Below are 14,771 nucleotides of genomic sequence, written 5' to 3' on the forward strand. Positions count from 1 at the left end.
AGTTCGAGCCGTCGTCCTTGAGGTTCGCGACATCGAATAGCTTGTTCGACTGCGAGGGAGTGAGTGTCGATGCGACGGGGTTCGGCATCGGTGACGGTGTGGTGACTGGAGCGGGAGGCGGTTCGATGGGGGGCTGGTTAGGCGGTGTGCTGGCATCCGGTGCCGTGGTGTTGGTACCTGGGGTAGACATCTTGTAAAGACTGGATTGAGCTCGATTGGACGGTCCGATTGTTGAGAGACTTGAGGTTAAGCTGAGAGCGCAGGGCTCATAACCTTTTGCGCGGTGTCGTGTCTAGTCAAGAGCACGGTCAGTGCCTCAGTCTCGCGCGCACGGATGGTGGCAAGAGCTCTATATTAATTACCTAGTCAAGAGCACGGTCAGTGCCTAAGGAATGACTGTTAGTGTACCATAAAAGAGCGACATAAAACGAATGAGTCGTACCTCAGTCTCGCGCGCACGGATGGTGGCAAGAGCTGAGGTACTCGAGGAGAAAATCGACGAGACGAGCCCGGCGCGATGCTGATGTAAGCTTAGCGCCGAGCGTTCAGTAAGTGAGTGAACTAATCGGGTAAGTAGAGCGCTTATAGCGCGTAAGTAATTGTAAGTAAGTCCAGTGTAACCTCCTTCAACAATGAGTACGCCATCTTTGCCCGCAGCTATGAGCGGCTCCAGCAGCTTACGCATGCACAGGTGGAATAGGCGATATCCTTCGAGTGCGCGCCGCTTCTCAGAGAAGCATTCCAACTTCGCGACCGGGAGGTAGCCGAGAAGGACTGTCGCGTGCGCAGAGGGCTTGCGGCGGTCGCTTTTTTCTATGTTACCTATCGTAAGATACACAGGCCAGGCGGATTTGTCCCCGCTCATACGGGACAATGTTGTCTTGTCCAAGGCAAGGATGACGGGAGCCACAGTGGCACCAGGAGGAAGAAGTTTCTGTCATGTCACCACGGTAAGCCATCGTTGACATCCCATCTATCACACATGCTCACCTGCACGTCCCACCACCAGTTTGCCGTCCACATATTACCATATATGCGTTCCTTCCCACCTGCATCGGCGTACTGCCTCTCCGGCGCGTATCGGATTGAATCCCGGAAGGCTGAGTTTCCCATGAGCTCCCGGATGCAATCCACCGGATTGCGCTGCCATAACTCAACCTTCTCCTTCTTCAGTCTACCATCCTCCCCCACCCTGTCGCCTATGGCCTCGAACACTTCGACGTTCCAGCTCGCTTCGCCGCTTGGCAGCGAGTCGATTTTCTTGTAGAACATGTAATTGCTTTCGAACGAAGGCTTCGTGCGCGTGCGGGTCTGAAAGACACTGGTGAGCTCCAAGTTTGTGCGACGTGGCGACGGGGACTCACAATATTCAACTTCAAGAACTTCTCAACATTGGACTGCGTCAGCCCGGAAGTCACCAGCCAGTGGGCTAGGTTCCATTCATCCTCGCCGGCGAACGGAGCCCACCGTGAGTCTTCTGCTTTCTTTGCGTTATGAATGCGCTCGAACAAAGTTTCAGACGTGCTGAGTGGTGTTCCGGCTGCCGTGGGGAAGTCCTCCACCCATGCTTTCCGAGGAAGACCGCCTTCCTCGATGTCCGGCACCTCCTCGACTGTCACAGCTCGCCCCTGGCGAGGGACATTCAGCTCCGGGCTGCGTGCTCGAGATACCTCATCTCTGGCGTTGCGAGTAGGACCCTGCACTGCGTCCTCCATCTCGACATCGGCTCGATCGTCCTCCCACCAAACTCCTGGTCCATCGCCGACTCCTCCTGGTCCGTCGACGACCATGCAGTTGCTCACAGCCGGTGTCTGAGTCAGGATCGGACCCAGGGAGTTCGCCGCAAGCCGTTGTTGGTCCTTGGCAGCGGCAGACGCCCGTTGACATTCGGGCTGGCTACTAGTATGCGCCGCTAGACCCTGTGCAGTCGCCAGCGTTTTGTGACAGTGCGGACAAGTGTTAGGTGGTAGTGGAGGGGCATCCATGTCAGTATAGCGGGGAGGTTGGGAGAGGGAGGGTCGGTGGACAGTGTCGCGGCATTGCGCAATACCAACCGGTGCGATAGGACTCCTTGATCGTTTCTGCAGGCTAACCAATCACCGCCCTCTTGGTCACGCTTTTTAGGCACCTTGATCGTTGTCTCTTGGAGCTCTCAGCAATCCGCAAAGCTGCCCTCTCCCTCTCCTGCTTCTTTCCTTCCCTTCCGCCCAATCCCGCCCTCCTCACGTTTTCCTTCTCTGTGCCCATGGCTCGCAAGCGTAAGGCAGTGACCGAGGACGACGACGAGGCTTTGCAGGAGCTGTCAGACGACAGTTCTGAGGAAGTCTTGCAGCGGGCCACACGGAACCGCCGACCAACTGTGAAGCAAGCGAAACTGAACTGTCAGTCCTCCTTTGTGACACTTCTTTCCGCAAAGCTGACATCTTGAGTACCTCACAAGTGGACGCCCAACGTGCAGCAGTAGACAAGCAATTCAGAGAGCTCAAGGAGCAGATGAAGGTCATCCAGAAAGCGGCTAAGGAACTTCGAGAAGGCAAGCAGGTCAATCTCGCCTTCCGTACATGTACTGACTCATTCTCCTTACTCTTGCAGTGCCAGAACAACCAGAGAACAGCACTGCCTCGCCCGAGCTTGACGTCGAGAGCGAAGAAGAGGACGGAGACGTCCTCAGAGAACGGCAAAATGAGTCGAAGGTATGTACTCGTAGCCCTACCGGGCCATTCCCTATGAACAACCAGCCATACTGACATCTCTGTCCACGTCCAGTTCAAGTCCCGGGGGCTGTATCCTGCGCCACTCCCTGCAGGACAACGCCTCCGACGCGAGGGAGAAAAGGCTATGCTGCGTACCACTTCAGCGGCGGTCAGTGCGACCAGTTCAAGCGGTAGTGGGGATAGTACTGCAATGTCCGCCTTGATGGCCGACCAAGCCACCACTGAGTCAACGTCGTCTTCTGTGACTCTGCTGGCAATTGCGCCTGCCCCCTCAGGGTCATCGGCTAACCCCCAGGATGCGCCTTCATTTGATGACTCTGCATCTCGGGGCTCTTCAGTCTCCCTCCTGTCGTCGTCTGTAGACAGCGATGAGAGCCGGGGACGTACGAGTCAGACTCACTCGCGGTCTTCCCAGGACCCCAGTCGCTCGCGTTCGCGCTCTGCAGTCCACCATGATCGCGCCCACTCGCACACCCGATCACATAGCTATGAACGCGCTCCTGTACGTTACCGTGATCGCTCTCAAGACCGTGACCGCCGAGGCTCTCGCGACCGCCACCGACACTCTCGAGGCCGCGGTCGCTCTCGGGACCGTTACAGACGCAGCCGGTCACGCTCTCCACGCTACTACCGCCAGCGGAGCCACTCTCTGTCATACGCTCATGGCGCGCGTTCCCGGTCGCGTGCGTCGACGTCAACTGCGGCGTTGTTGATGTCGAGTGCGTCCGGAACGTCCTCTGTTATGACTGACGTCTCCGCACCCGTTCGAGGGACCGCCACCCTTCCTGCACCCTTCAAGAATGGTAAGGTCCCTTCAGGCAAACCAAAGGCGAGCCATTACGAGCCTCGCGTGGCCAAGCTGGTCAACCACGCCTGCCACCAGTTCGAGGTACTACTGGCTACAGAACAACCGTTCCCTGAGCCAGGAGTGTCTGTTCAATGGGCAACCCGCGTGTGGACCGATGTTTGCCATGCCGTCCAGATGAACTATGTGCTTTCGGATAGCATTGAGAAAGTGGTGAGTACCGCAGTGCCATTATTGTATTTCATGGTTGAGACTGACTTCATGATGTACTTAGATCACTGCGCGCGCTTCTCATGCCCGCGGCGTTCTGCGGGACAAGATCCGCCCTCTTATTGCGCAGACATACGGGTTCATTTCCGATGGGACTGAGCGTGCGAAGGTCAAGAATATTGCGCTGTACACCTCTCTGTTAGACCGTGATGCTCAGCTCGAAGCGGAGCCGCGTTTCCATTACAAGGTCGGTGCCAAGACGTCCTTTGGTTTGCATTACTCACATACTATCTCGCAGGACGTCGAGACGAAGCAAGGCTTCGCGCAGAACAAGATCATCACAACCGTCAACAAAGCGCAGTGGTTCGCGGACACTGGGGCAGCTGGCGTCAAGTACAGCAGCCAGTTCTCACCTCTTCGCGAAGTGACCATCGCATTCATATTCACGACCGTAAGTGCGCTTCTATTGACTCGACATTGACCATGTATAATAATGTGCTCGCTGCCTCGCAGATCGAGTTCTGCCTGGACCAATGGGCCTCCGGGCATTACGACAAGCACCTTACCTATTCCGATAAGGTGTACCGCCCGAAGTACGCTGTCCATCTCCAGCACGTCAAAGACTGGTGTGACATCAATTGCGATGCGACGCGTGCGATCCGGCAGCGTATGTATGACCGCGCAAGGTCAGACATGTGCTCTCCCGGCTTGAGTCGAGTGCAATTTAGACTAATACCCCCTTCCCTTGCAGGCGATCGTCAGGAGCACCACCGGAGATGACAGCTCTCAGCGGCCTCTCCGATGCATCCCGCGACCGTCTCCGCCTCGAGATTGAGGCCCAAGCTACTGCTCAAGCCTCGGACGACGACGATTAGTGTCTCATGGACTTGTCTGGGCCCTGTTTACTTTTACCATAGCAATGTTTCCGTGATGCTGCACCTGTAGTATTCGTCAAATCGTATCCCGTGCCCCCGAAATTTGTGTGCATGACGTTTAGGATGTTCCTGTATGTGGCAATCAAGCCAGTATGTGGGGCAACGGTTGCTTGACATGGGTACATCCTGGGTTACAGGGGACTACATAACTCCCTGATTGAGCGACAGGTGACTACATCGGCACATAAGTGAGCTACAGGTTCGACATAATCGGGGGGTTGTCTACAAAACAACGAAACCTATATAGCCTACGTAGGTCGACATAGCAATGCCATTTTTTCCTGATGCGCCCCTTCTTCTCGGAAACCCGAAGTATCTATACACATCATGTCAGCGTACAGTCGTAGCAAAGACTCGGCGAGGGGCTAATATACACATACCTTCCTCGCTTCCTCAGTGAGGGCAAAGAAAGCATCAATGATGCATTCAAGAGCCTCGTCTTCAGGGCGTCCCTGGGCAAATTGATGCCTAGATATCTGTCAGACTGTGCGAAGGCCTACATGGATATTGCAGACTCACAGCTCTGCATACTCCTAGATAAAAGCGAAGTCAGCTCATAGCATTGAGACTGGCAGAGACAGTGTCGAAGCAAACTCGCCTCCTTTGTGACGGCGTCAAGGGCCTTGAAGGCACAGTCGAACCCGTCAGTGGTTGCCGTCGGGTTGTCCCTTAGGTACACATGTGCATAGAGATTTCTAGAGAGGGTGTCGTTAGCTGGCATAGGTCTCGGAGGTGGAGCGAGTGTCGGACCTTGCCGTGCGGCTCGTCTTCGAAACCCTCATCCGACCGGCCTTCTTCACGGTCCCTGGTCCGCCCTGGCCCAGACTGGCAGCCTTTGATGACTCCGGGGGCGCGGTCCTTGCTGCCACCACAAGGGCATCCATAGCGGGGGTCACCAGGTTGGGCAACGGCGGTGCCGCCGCATCCCGCAATATGTTCCTAGCAAACCGGCATCAGTGATGGTCACGTACTAGTCAGCGGCAGTTTGAACTCACAATGGATTCCCGACCTGTCAGGATGCCGAGGGGACGGTCAGATCCGTGCCATCACTGTCATGTGCTCGTTACTCACCATGAACTGCAACGGAGCCATTGGCCCCGGAACGTTAGGGGGGGCGCGCGCAGGCGCAGGCGCGGATGTAGGCGTCGGCTTGTGCGTCGATGTGGGCGTGCTAATAGCCATGGATGCGGGCGCGGGGTCGGGCGTGGGCGCGAAGTGCGATATGGATGGGGGACGGTTGTGCATGGGCGCGGGGTTGGGGTTGGGCGCGGGCGTGGGCGCGACGTGCGACGTGGACGGGCGGTCGGGCATGAGCGCGGAGTTGGGCGTGGGCGTGGGCGCGGGGACAGGCGTGTTGTGCGGCGGAGAGTCCGATGCGGTGGAGTTGGGCGTGGGCGCGGGGTCGGGGTCGGGCAACGGCGAGGGCATAGAGTCGGTTGGCGCAGGCGCAGATATGGTGTTGAAGGGCCGGGGCTTTGATGATTTGGTTGTCGATGCAGGTGGGGCCTAAGCGGGGTTCGGGTCGTAGGAGACTGCAAACGAGCCAAAGGCGACGTGCGCAGAGGCTGGCACTGGAGTCGGACCAGGTACGGCTTCAGGTGTCGGTGCAGTATCTAGGGGAAGATATCAATAAATAACGATTTTGACCGGCTTAGGAGTGCGCAGGCTGATCAGGGTACTTGCGAGTATGTTTCGTACGCTTGGATGAGCGAGCCTGGGAGGTAGAGGCAGTCTGGCGCTTCTTGCTGGATGTTGACCCCTCCGGGATGGCTGCATCGACATTTTCCTGTTTGACCGCCTCGCGTGCAGCCTTGGTAACATCGAGGCGTGTAAAGTCGGGATACATGCGAGTGAGGAGGACATGGAGGCGGAAATGGGCCTGGCACTTGGCAAGTACCGGGAATGCCTTGTAGACCTCCGAATACACATAGCGCGTCGCGTGCGTGCCGCTTGAGCCCCATGTTTCGGAATCTAGAGAGTGGCCTACTAGATCACGGAAGAGACGCTTGATGAGTAGCCGCAGTTCGGAGTAGGCACCATTAGTGAAGACGTTGCCGTCCTCGTCTTCAATATAGATGGGGACCCCAATCATCCGACATGGCCTGTTCGCTTTTTGAGCCGCCAGTGCTGTAGGGAGTCCAGTCTTCTGCCGTCCAGAACTTGAAGTGGCCGTGCTCGGCGCTGTCGTATGTGGGACTGGGATAGTCCGTGTTCGGCACGAGTAGGCCGTTGATAGTGACATGAGTGGACGGGCTACCAGCGGGCGCACCATTCAATGACGCCCCCCCGGGTTGCCCCATGGACGCATATAGGCCTCTGTGATAAGGATAAGTAGCATATATGCGCGCATATAACAAGTACTTACTTCATAGCTCGCACTGTGGCCAGGAGATCAATGTTGGCATTTTCCAGGGCTTTTGCTCGGCACTTTAGCGCGCTGATCTGCCGTAACGCGTGCATATACTGATGATGGGGGACGGTCTGTTCGCCCTGATGTACTTCAGGTGTATTGTACCCTGTTGTACGGTTGCTGGTCTTGATAGGCAAGCACGGGCAGTTATACGCTGTCGGTCTTGGGGTCGGACAATATAAGTGATGCTCACCGATAAACCTCCTTCAAGAACGGATCCATCCATCCGGTGAAGGAAAGGGGTCCTAGGGGTGACTGGAGACATACTAAATTCCGACGGTCCTGACGGAGAGTGGTATGTTTCCGAGAAGGCATTGGTAGAGTTAAATTGCAGAGCGGACATATCTAACTGAGGCAAGGAATTGTTGTGGAGGTTTTTCGCAAAATCGAGGGCATGGGGCCTGAGAAAGTCGTCGTCGAGGGGGTCCATGATGGTGGTACAAGGAAGAAAGGCCAAGTCTTCGTGGAGGGAGTACGCGTCACTTCCTACTCACCTGCCATTTCGAGACAGCATTAGGCGCCCACGCAAGAACCCGCCCTAGCTCTGCCATGAGCGCCTCCTCCCGACCACTCTCGCGTACTCCCACCATGTCTTTCTCTGGCAAACACTCATCTAGAGAATCCTCTGGAAATCTAGCTGAGGATGAACTGTCCGAGTCTCAACCTGGATCAGCTGAGGCTTTGCAAGACTATCACGGTGCCCGGCACACAGAAGACTCGGCTTTCGGCTGCGCCGGCTCCCCTATGCCCCGCGTTTTGGAGGAGTTCATGAAGGTGGAGGACCGCTTTCGGTGAGTTTTATCATTTGTCTACATGGATTACAATACTGTTATCTCATCTACAAATCAGTTTACAGCGTGAAGGACCCAGAAATAGCTCTGACAACCTCCTTCTGGTGTACCACAACCTCGACAACCCTCTGCGCGCGCACTCGAGCTCACCATCCTTGTCTTCTGATCTGCGGCTCGACCCTGCTAGTTCCATAAAAGCCCAGCTGGGTTTTCGCCGTTTTGCTAAGCTAGCTGCTGAGAGCTGCGCTTGGCTCTCACGGACTGGGAACTCCGTCGAAGATGTTCAAGCCGCATACCTATCTATCATGCAATCACTGGATGGACTTCGCGAGAAGTTGTTGGAGCTCCCATTTGAGGACAAGGATTGGATTGGCAACAGGTGCGTCTTGGCACGACCATATCTGTAGTGCATATAGCTCACACTTTCCAGCTCTGCGCCTCGTCTCCCGTCCCTCCTGGAGAAATCCGAGGAGTGCGGTGTAGATGCCGCTGCGGACATTACACTATGCGCAGCTGAAGACGGGTGTCTCGGGCCCAGCGACACCCCGGCCAATGGGCACAAGGTCTATACACTGCCACTCACGACCCCTAATGTACACCGTGACCTACATACACCCAGGCTTGACCTCTCCCCACCCCTCTTCCCTATCCACCCTTACGTACTGTCCCCGGATTCCATGGAGCTCGTTGTCCCCACATCGGATCCCCGCGAGATTGAGTACCCCTTTATGATTGTACCATCCCTCGAAAGTCGTCTATCCCGGTGTTTCTGACTTTCCTCGCGATGTTTTGGGAGCCCAGTGATCCGATTGTATTTGTAGCATATAGTACTAGTCGACGTCCATATCCAAATCAATATCCCCCGGCACCGTCACCTTCACCTCGAACCCGAGCTTGTCGGCAACAAAATACTTCTCTCCGACATGTAAGTGACCGAATTCTAATGCAAAGTCAACCACCGGCATCACATCTGGGATCATACCAATCCCCGTCTCGATAGTCTTCGCGTTTATGACACAGAGTGACTCGTCGCCGCGGTACTCGTGGAGCTCGACTGTTTTGAATGAACGCTGGTATAGATCTTCGTCCCGTGGTCTGAAGACTGATACGAGTGCAACCGCTTGCTCCGCACGGCCGATGCGAGTGAAGTATTGCACATCGCCTATCTTGATCTGTCCGGTCGCGTCGCAGAACTGAGGTGAGGTTGTTAGTCGACGTAGTAGCAGTCCGTGTGCATTCTTGCCTTGACAACCCGCCCAAGCCGCAGCTGGGACAAGGGCTTCTCATGCTCTGTCCAGGCAGACCGGACTGCGGTCCCATTTGGCACGTGCATTCGCGCCCATTTGCGAACCTTGCATGTGAAGGTCTCGCGCTCTTCGCCCTCGCAGCTCTCGGGTTCCCAGACAGACAGATAGTCATAGAAAGCAGCCGCCTCCAAGGCAGGGAGAGTCCGCGCGCAGGTGTCGAGTTTCCGAAGCAGCGCATAGCCGTCGCCCAGGTCCTTCGCGGCGCGAGGCAGGACATTTAGCTTCTGTCGAGCACGATCAAGGTAGGGTAACATTGACTTGACCGCATTGATTTGGCATCGTCGAAGAGCGCGCTGAGAGAGGTTCATGAAAGGGTTGGAGGGCTGCTTGATCTCGCACCCGAGGTCACCAATGAGCCGCTCAGTTGGGAGTTGCGTGCAGGTTTTAACCGATCCGAGCAGGATGACCTGGTCAGGGCCATGCCAGACAAGATGTATGCATGGTCGGACAATGTGTAGGTGATCTGGGTCCCGAGCATAGTAGAGCGCCTCGTATTCTTCGACAGCCCCAGTCAACAGTTCCTTGGATTCGACTAGCTCCTCCGGAAGGATGTCCTCCGCGTAGAGGATTTTGACCCCGCGCACGAGCTTGCACAGCTGGAGCCAGTAAGCCTCCGGGAGAAGCCAGCGGAGCATTGCCGGCAGATAGTTGTAGAACCATGTCATAAACTCAATCACTTTGTACCCGCTGTTGACCTTCTCGGTGATGTTGCGTGAAGCGCGATCGAAGAAGCCAGGGAGGTACGATGTTGCACGCTTGACTTGCACCCCATACGCCGTCCATACGTCAGAGCCAGCTAAGACAGCGCAGTCCCAGGTTTTTGGGTCGGACTCGATGCTTCCCTGGATCGTGCCGCGCCAGAGACTTAGGAACAGGTCGGGGAGGTTCAGACAGGTAAGGTGCATCATGTCGAGAGGAAAGCAAGTGGGTACGGGGAGTGCGCGCGGAAGTCCGGAGACGATACTGGGCTTGCAGAGACCAGTCGCCTTGCGTAACTGCTTGAATTGCGCTTCGCTCCGTGCTGACAAGAGTAGCTGCAGATTGCGTTGGTAGGCCTGAACAGACGGTAGCGGTATCGATGCGAGAGAGATGTCGTTATGATCACAGCCAGGTACAGGATCACCCAGTGGTTTGAGGAGTGCAGGGTAGTAGTGCGGGCACCCCGGCTTGTGCCGTCCCGGTAGACCACAAAGTACACGGCAGCCGAGGTTGCCGTGGTGCCCGACAGTGCCCTCGAACATAGCCATGCCGGGTCCATCAGCAGTGCCAAGAGCGAGGAACAGCTTCGAGACAATGCGAGCCTGAAGACGAGCATGGTAAGCGTTGAGACCCTCACGCATAAGCGCAGATATGTGATAGAACCCAGGAAAGAGGAACGAGTCCAGGACCTCAGGGTGCTTCGGGCCAGGGATGATAGCGCCAGGGAGAATGTAGACCTTCTTGTATCGTTTGTCGGGACTGATGCTGACAAGGACCCACAGAGAGATCCAGCAGTCAGACTTCTTGTTCCGATAGAGCTGAGCACCATCGATAGAGTGCATGAGAATGACGTCGTGTGGACCAAGAGTGCCGTCAGCTACCAGACGTAGGAGCTCCGTGCTCGAGACTAGATCGTAGTATTTCGAGAGAGAGGGCGCCCCGAGAGGCGTAGATGCAATGATCTCGCACACCGCCTTGTGGAACCAGCCTAGATCATCAGTGCCCTCCTCTGACCGGTAGACAGCTTGCACCTGGGGGCCCGGCAGCATAGTGACAAACTTCTGCCAAGGAACCTTTTTCCCGGCGGCGAGCTTGACTGGACAGTACCGGGGCTGGCCGCACTTGTGACAGTGGTTGTGGGCAGCGAATGGCCCGGTGAAGCCTATACAGCTGTTGATGCACATCTCGTCGATTTGCCCTACAACCCCAGACATTTTCTCGATCTCCTTCTTGACCTAGAAGAGAAGTGAGACGCAGTGATCCGCAAATGAAGTTTGGGATATTACCTTGTACAGGCTAAGTGCCTTCATCTGAGGAAAGCGATGCATAGTGGCGGCTCGAATAGCGAGATACGACTCTTCTGAAGCGTTGCCGACCGCCATGTATACTTCTACCCAATAGAGAATGTCTGGATCGTCAATCTTGAGGGGTTCTTGAGGTGGGTTGCGAATGCGGTCGATGACTTCCACAGAGAGGTTGCTACCGTCGAGCATCGCTTCTTGTATCAGGCGAATGAACTCGAGGCTGTCTTTCATGTCGGTGAGCGTGACCTTGATTGGCGGCTCGTCCATCTCTCGAGGGCGATCTACAAATGCAGGTGAGCGAACCTGACGTGCGCATGTGCTCATGACGGCTGCTCACTCTCCGGCGCAGGACTCCCATCAGGTGAAGGGGTTCTGTCAGGACTGGGGGGAGGTGGAGGCGATGGGGTGCGGTCAGGTGAAGGAGGAGGACTCCCTTGAGGAGACGGAGGAGGTGTGGGCTCGGGTCGTGTCGTGGAGTCGCCAGCGCCTCCCCTCCTAGGCTCTGCCTACGCCCACCAGAACTCGGCCCAGACGCCACAGCACCCTCGCAGCACCTCAGCATTCGCCTCCCTCCCCTTAGAGCGCCTCACACAGCGCCTCTTTTCCATCATCAACCTCGCCGGTCCGCCCCTCCCTAGCGCCCTTACGGGCGCCCTGCCTCCCGGTATCACCGGACTTCCATCATACTCCCTACGTCACTCCCTACGTCACCACAGTCATTACGATTACTATAGCACCCTGAAGGACGTCATAGGTATTAGTCTAGCTACAGGTCACATGATCGTTGGTCACATGCTTCATACTCACCCTAGGTACCAAACACGTACAAATAGGTACCTGGTCTGTGCGCACCTGCTCCAGTATATAGGTAGAATAGATCCTGCACCTGTTCCCCATCTCGACCTCTTAAGTCATTGGGGACAGGTAAGCACCTCTTGTACTAGGTGGTCAAGTCAATATACTTAAGTCATTGGGGACAGCTTTGGCCTTCGTCGCCGGCCTCCTCCTTGGCCTCTTTCAGGCAAGTTCCCTGGCACGCCCCTGTCGCAACCCCAGACCTCTGTCGGGGTTCGCTGAAGGGTGCCTCTGCCCTGTAAGCCCCTCCCTCTCCTCTCTCACCTCCTCCCATCGTCGTCCCCGCACGGACTCGGCGTGGGCCAGCACCACCTCCGTAAGCAGGTCGGTCCGCTGTCGTCCCTCGTCCCGGGCCTCCGCGACAGGTCGCGGAGAAGGTGTCCGGTTTGGTGAAGGCGGATGTGGTGACTGGCGATGCGGAGGCGGTGTCTGGTTGGGCGAAGGGGTCCGGGGAGGCGAGGGCGATGATTGTGAGCTGCCACTCCCCTGCGTAGACATAGCACAATAGTTAGACGCGAAATGGGTACGCATATATGCGGACATACGGATGCTGCAGCTATGGCGCGGCTTCCACGCTGCTGATTTGCCTTTTTCCGGATGCGCTTGTGCAAAACCGTGGGTGCATTTGCGTGCTCGTCCAAGCCCATGGCAGCAGCACGCAGCGGGCGGTGGTTGAACCAAGTCCTGCGGGAAACCCAGTGTCCTCCCACGAATTTCTTCTTTGCTTGGCATCACAGGCAGTTGCACCAGATTTTGGTGCCATCTTGGTCGCTGAGCGATGGCATGGCTCCCTATTCGGAGATGGAGAGAAGGAAAGTGGTAGATTGCTGTGAGACGAGCGGGAGCATACAGAGTAAGGTTCACCACGGGTCAACCCCCGGGTATTTTAGACGCACCCGCACCCGCACCCGCACCTACCCGCACCCGCGGACCCAAGGGTCTGACGGGTTTTTCATTTAACGCCAGGTCTCGCGGGTTGGGCGCTTAATAAACCCGCCACGGGTTACCCGCGGGTCAGATAGCAATGACACACAAGTTGACACACTCGAATATGCGCACAGAGCACTGCCGTGGGATGGCCAAAGTAGTATACATCAGTCGCTATCTGAGTCCGACGCAGACACCGTGCGCAGAGAAGGCATACTCGAGTCTGAGCCACTACCGTATCCTGGGTCTGAACCTGTGCCCACTACGACATCATCGTGCTCAGGATCATTCATGTTGCCCGCCTGCCAGTGCCGAAGAGCCTGAGGCAACCTATCTGTCAGTCAGAAAAACACGTAGCAGGGGAGGGGCACACACACCTGATGCTCTTCAGATGCCCAGTCAAGGACAATGTCCAACTGACGCTCACCCGTCAAGCCCTGCGCTTCCGCAACGCGCCGCAGACGTGCGAGGAAATGAGGCCAGTCGCGTTGGCGGCTTCCATCCTGCGCACTGCTGAAATTCATCAGTGCGTTCGCGAGGCCGCGCAGGACAGCACGTTGGTGCGCAGTGGTCTCCTCCGGGAGAACACCGTGACTGGTTGGATGTTCGAGGATGTTGAGCCAGCCTTGCCAGCGGGCCCGGGACTCCTCGAGCTCGGCGAAGCTGTCACTTGGCCTCATGAACTGAACAGGTCGTAATGGTCAGCTAAGCGTATGCAGAAGGTCATTGAACACTCACATCGACCTCGGCGAGTTGCCCGTCTAGCCGTGCAACAACATGGGTGAAGGAGCCTTGCGGACTCGTCCACCCGTCTACGACAAGCTGCATGTGGGGTGCAGGAGGCTGAGCAGTCTCCTCGTCCGATTCTGAGCCCTCCGGTGGTGTTTCCAGGCCAGGATAGTCGTCCTCTGAGTCGTTGTCGCCATCGTTGAGGGGTAAGGCTATGCTGGAGGGTGTTTGTACGAGGTTGCAGTGCGGGGGAGGCACCGTCACTAGTGCAGTGTGTGCGAGCACCACAGCATCGGCCATGTCGTCGGAGAACCGTGCCGCCGCGTCAGGGGACAGCGCCATCGCCCCGTGGGGGAGCCGCACCGCCGCCTCGTCGGGGAACGGTGCCGCGGTGTCGGGGGACAGCGCCGTCGCGTCGTCGGGGAACAGCGCCGTCGCGTCGGCCGCCTCATTGGGGAACAGCACCGCCGCGTCGGGGGACAGCGCCGCTGCGTCGTCGGGGAGCCGCACCGTCGCGTTGTTGGGGAAAAGCGCCGTCGCGTCGGCCGCGTCATTGGGGAACAGCGCCGCCGCGTCAGGGGACAGTGCCGCCGCGTTGTTGGGGAACGGTGCCGTTGCGTCGTTGGGGACCGTGGCCGTGGAGCGCGTTGTCGTATGCTATCCGGGAATCGGATGATTGATAGGTGAAAAGGGGTGAGGGGTTGGGCGATGTTGATTCCCTGATGCTGCCGCAAAGCGTGTGGGGTTTCCTGCTTTTCCAACAGTGGCTTCGCCGAGTTCGTGACTAAGCCGGGCGGGCTATGATCCTTGAATAACTGCTTGTGTGGTGGTGTGTGGGTGATTGTGGTGTACTGAGACCTATGCGGAAGTCTCGGATGGTGGTTGCCCTGAGTATCTGGGCAGAGTCTCCCCTATACTGGTTGGGAGTGTTGCGTGCTGGCTGCGTAAGGCTGCGAGTGCCTGTCTTCTAGACCCCGTATTAAACACACCCTGTGGTATGTCAAGTGACGTGTCTTCCTGGCTGTAGACCCCGTATTAAACACACCCTGAGTGGTGCGTCAAGTGACGTGTCTGTTCCGGCTCTA

The 14,771-nt window shown here is 56.9% G+C and overlaps 9 protein-coding genes across 9 annotated transcripts in view; 2 read left to right on the forward strand and 7 right to left on the reverse strand.

Annotated features, from left to right (window-relative positions):
* Window positions 1-190, reverse strand: part of TRAVEDRAFT_43076 (uncharacterized protein) — a gene marked incomplete at both ends in the record, with an annotated part of 549 nt that extends 359 nt beyond the window's left edge. Inside the window, one exon of the mRNA XM_008035577.1 lies at window positions 32-190. Coding sequence (XP_008033768.1) covers window positions 32-190 — 159 coding nt within the window. The remainder of the gene's footprint in view (window positions 1-31) is intronic.
* Window positions 191-637: 447 nt separating this feature from the next.
* TRAVEDRAFT_90873 (uncharacterized protein) lies at window positions 638-1,023 on the reverse strand (the record flags this gene model as incomplete). The annotated part of the gene is made up of 2 exons (XM_008036011.1): window positions 638-934; window positions 991-1,023. Coding segments are annotated over 2 exons (330 nt in total), but the record flags the coding sequence as incomplete, so codon positions are not given.
* On the reverse strand, window positions 1,021-1,517 carry TRAVEDRAFT_78057 (uncharacterized protein; the record flags this gene model as incomplete). The annotated part of the gene is made up of 2 exons (XM_008036012.1): window positions 1,021-1,329; window positions 1,365-1,517. Coding segments are annotated over 2 exons (462 nt in total), but the record flags the coding sequence as incomplete, so codon positions are not given.
* A 728-nt stretch (window positions 1,518-2,245) lies between these two features.
* TRAVEDRAFT_43078 (uncharacterized protein) lies at window positions 2,246-4,604 on the forward strand (the record flags this gene model as incomplete). Its single annotated transcript, XM_008035578.1, has 10 exons — window positions 2,246-2,381; window positions 2,441-2,557; window positions 2,593-2,693; window positions 2,767-3,068; window positions 3,130-3,397; window positions 3,514-3,732; window positions 3,794-3,976; window positions 4,028-4,180; window positions 4,243-4,415; window positions 4,481-4,604. 10 exons carry the CDS (start codon window positions 2,246-2,248, stop codon window positions 4,602-4,604), a joined length of 1,776 nt encoding a protein of 591 aa, XP_008033769.1.
* A 191-nt stretch (window positions 4,605-4,795) lies between these two features.
* On the reverse strand, window positions 4,796-6,092 carry TRAVEDRAFT_43079 (uncharacterized protein; the record flags this gene model as incomplete). Its single annotated transcript, XM_008035579.1, has 8 exons — window positions 4,796-4,836; window positions 4,917-4,980; window positions 5,045-5,116; window positions 5,184-5,197; window positions 5,259-5,359; window positions 5,415-5,603; window positions 5,660-5,673; window positions 5,736-6,092. 8 exons carry the CDS (start codon window positions 6,090-6,092, stop codon window positions 4,796-4,798), a joined length of 852 nt encoding a protein of 283 aa, XP_008033770.1.
* A 223-nt stretch (window positions 6,093-6,315) lies between these two features.
* TRAVEDRAFT_43080 (uncharacterized protein) lies at window positions 6,316-7,034 on the reverse strand (the record flags this gene model as incomplete). Its single annotated transcript, XM_008035580.1, has 3 exons — window positions 6,316-6,766; window positions 6,825-6,980; window positions 7,030-7,034. The coding sequence occupies 3 exons, from the start codon at window positions 7,032-7,034 to the stop codon at window positions 6,316-6,318; spliced, it is 612 nt and encodes a 203-aa protein (XP_008033771.1).
* Window positions 7,035-7,662: 628 nt separating this feature from the next.
* On the forward strand, window positions 7,663-8,638 carry TRAVEDRAFT_43081 (uncharacterized protein; the record flags this gene model as incomplete). Its single annotated transcript, XM_008035581.1, has 3 exons — window positions 7,663-7,865; window positions 7,924-8,244; window positions 8,296-8,638. The coding sequence occupies 3 exons, from the start codon at window positions 7,663-7,665 to the stop codon at window positions 8,636-8,638; spliced, it is 867 nt and encodes a 288-aa protein (XP_008033772.1).
* Window positions 8,639-8,695: 57 nt separating this feature from the next.
* Window positions 8,696-11,442, reverse strand: TRAVEDRAFT_34095 (uncharacterized protein; the record flags this gene model as incomplete). The annotated part of the gene is made up of 3 exons (XM_008035451.1): window positions 8,696-9,037; window positions 9,082-11,106; window positions 11,158-11,442. The coding sequence occupies 3 exons, from the start codon at window positions 11,440-11,442 to the stop codon at window positions 8,696-8,698; spliced, it is 2,652 nt and encodes an 883-aa protein (XP_008033642.1).
* Window positions 11,443-13,124: 1,682 nt separating this feature from the next.
* Window positions 13,125-14,343, reverse strand: TRAVEDRAFT_43083 (uncharacterized protein; the record flags this gene model as incomplete). The annotated part of the gene is made up of 3 exons (XM_008035582.1): window positions 13,125-13,277; window positions 13,335-13,640; window positions 13,696-14,343. Coding segments are annotated over 3 exons (1,107 nt in total), but the record flags the coding sequence as incomplete, so codon positions are not given.
* Window positions 14,344-14,771: the final 428 nt, after the last annotated feature.

This window comes from Trametes versicolor (assembly GCF_000271585.1).
Source record: "Trametes versicolor FP-101664 SS1 unplaced genomic scaffold TRAVEscaffold_2, whole genome shotgun sequence".
Taxonomy (NCBI): Eukaryota; Fungi; Basidiomycota; class Agaricomycetes; order Polyporales; family Polyporaceae; genus Trametes; species Trametes versicolor.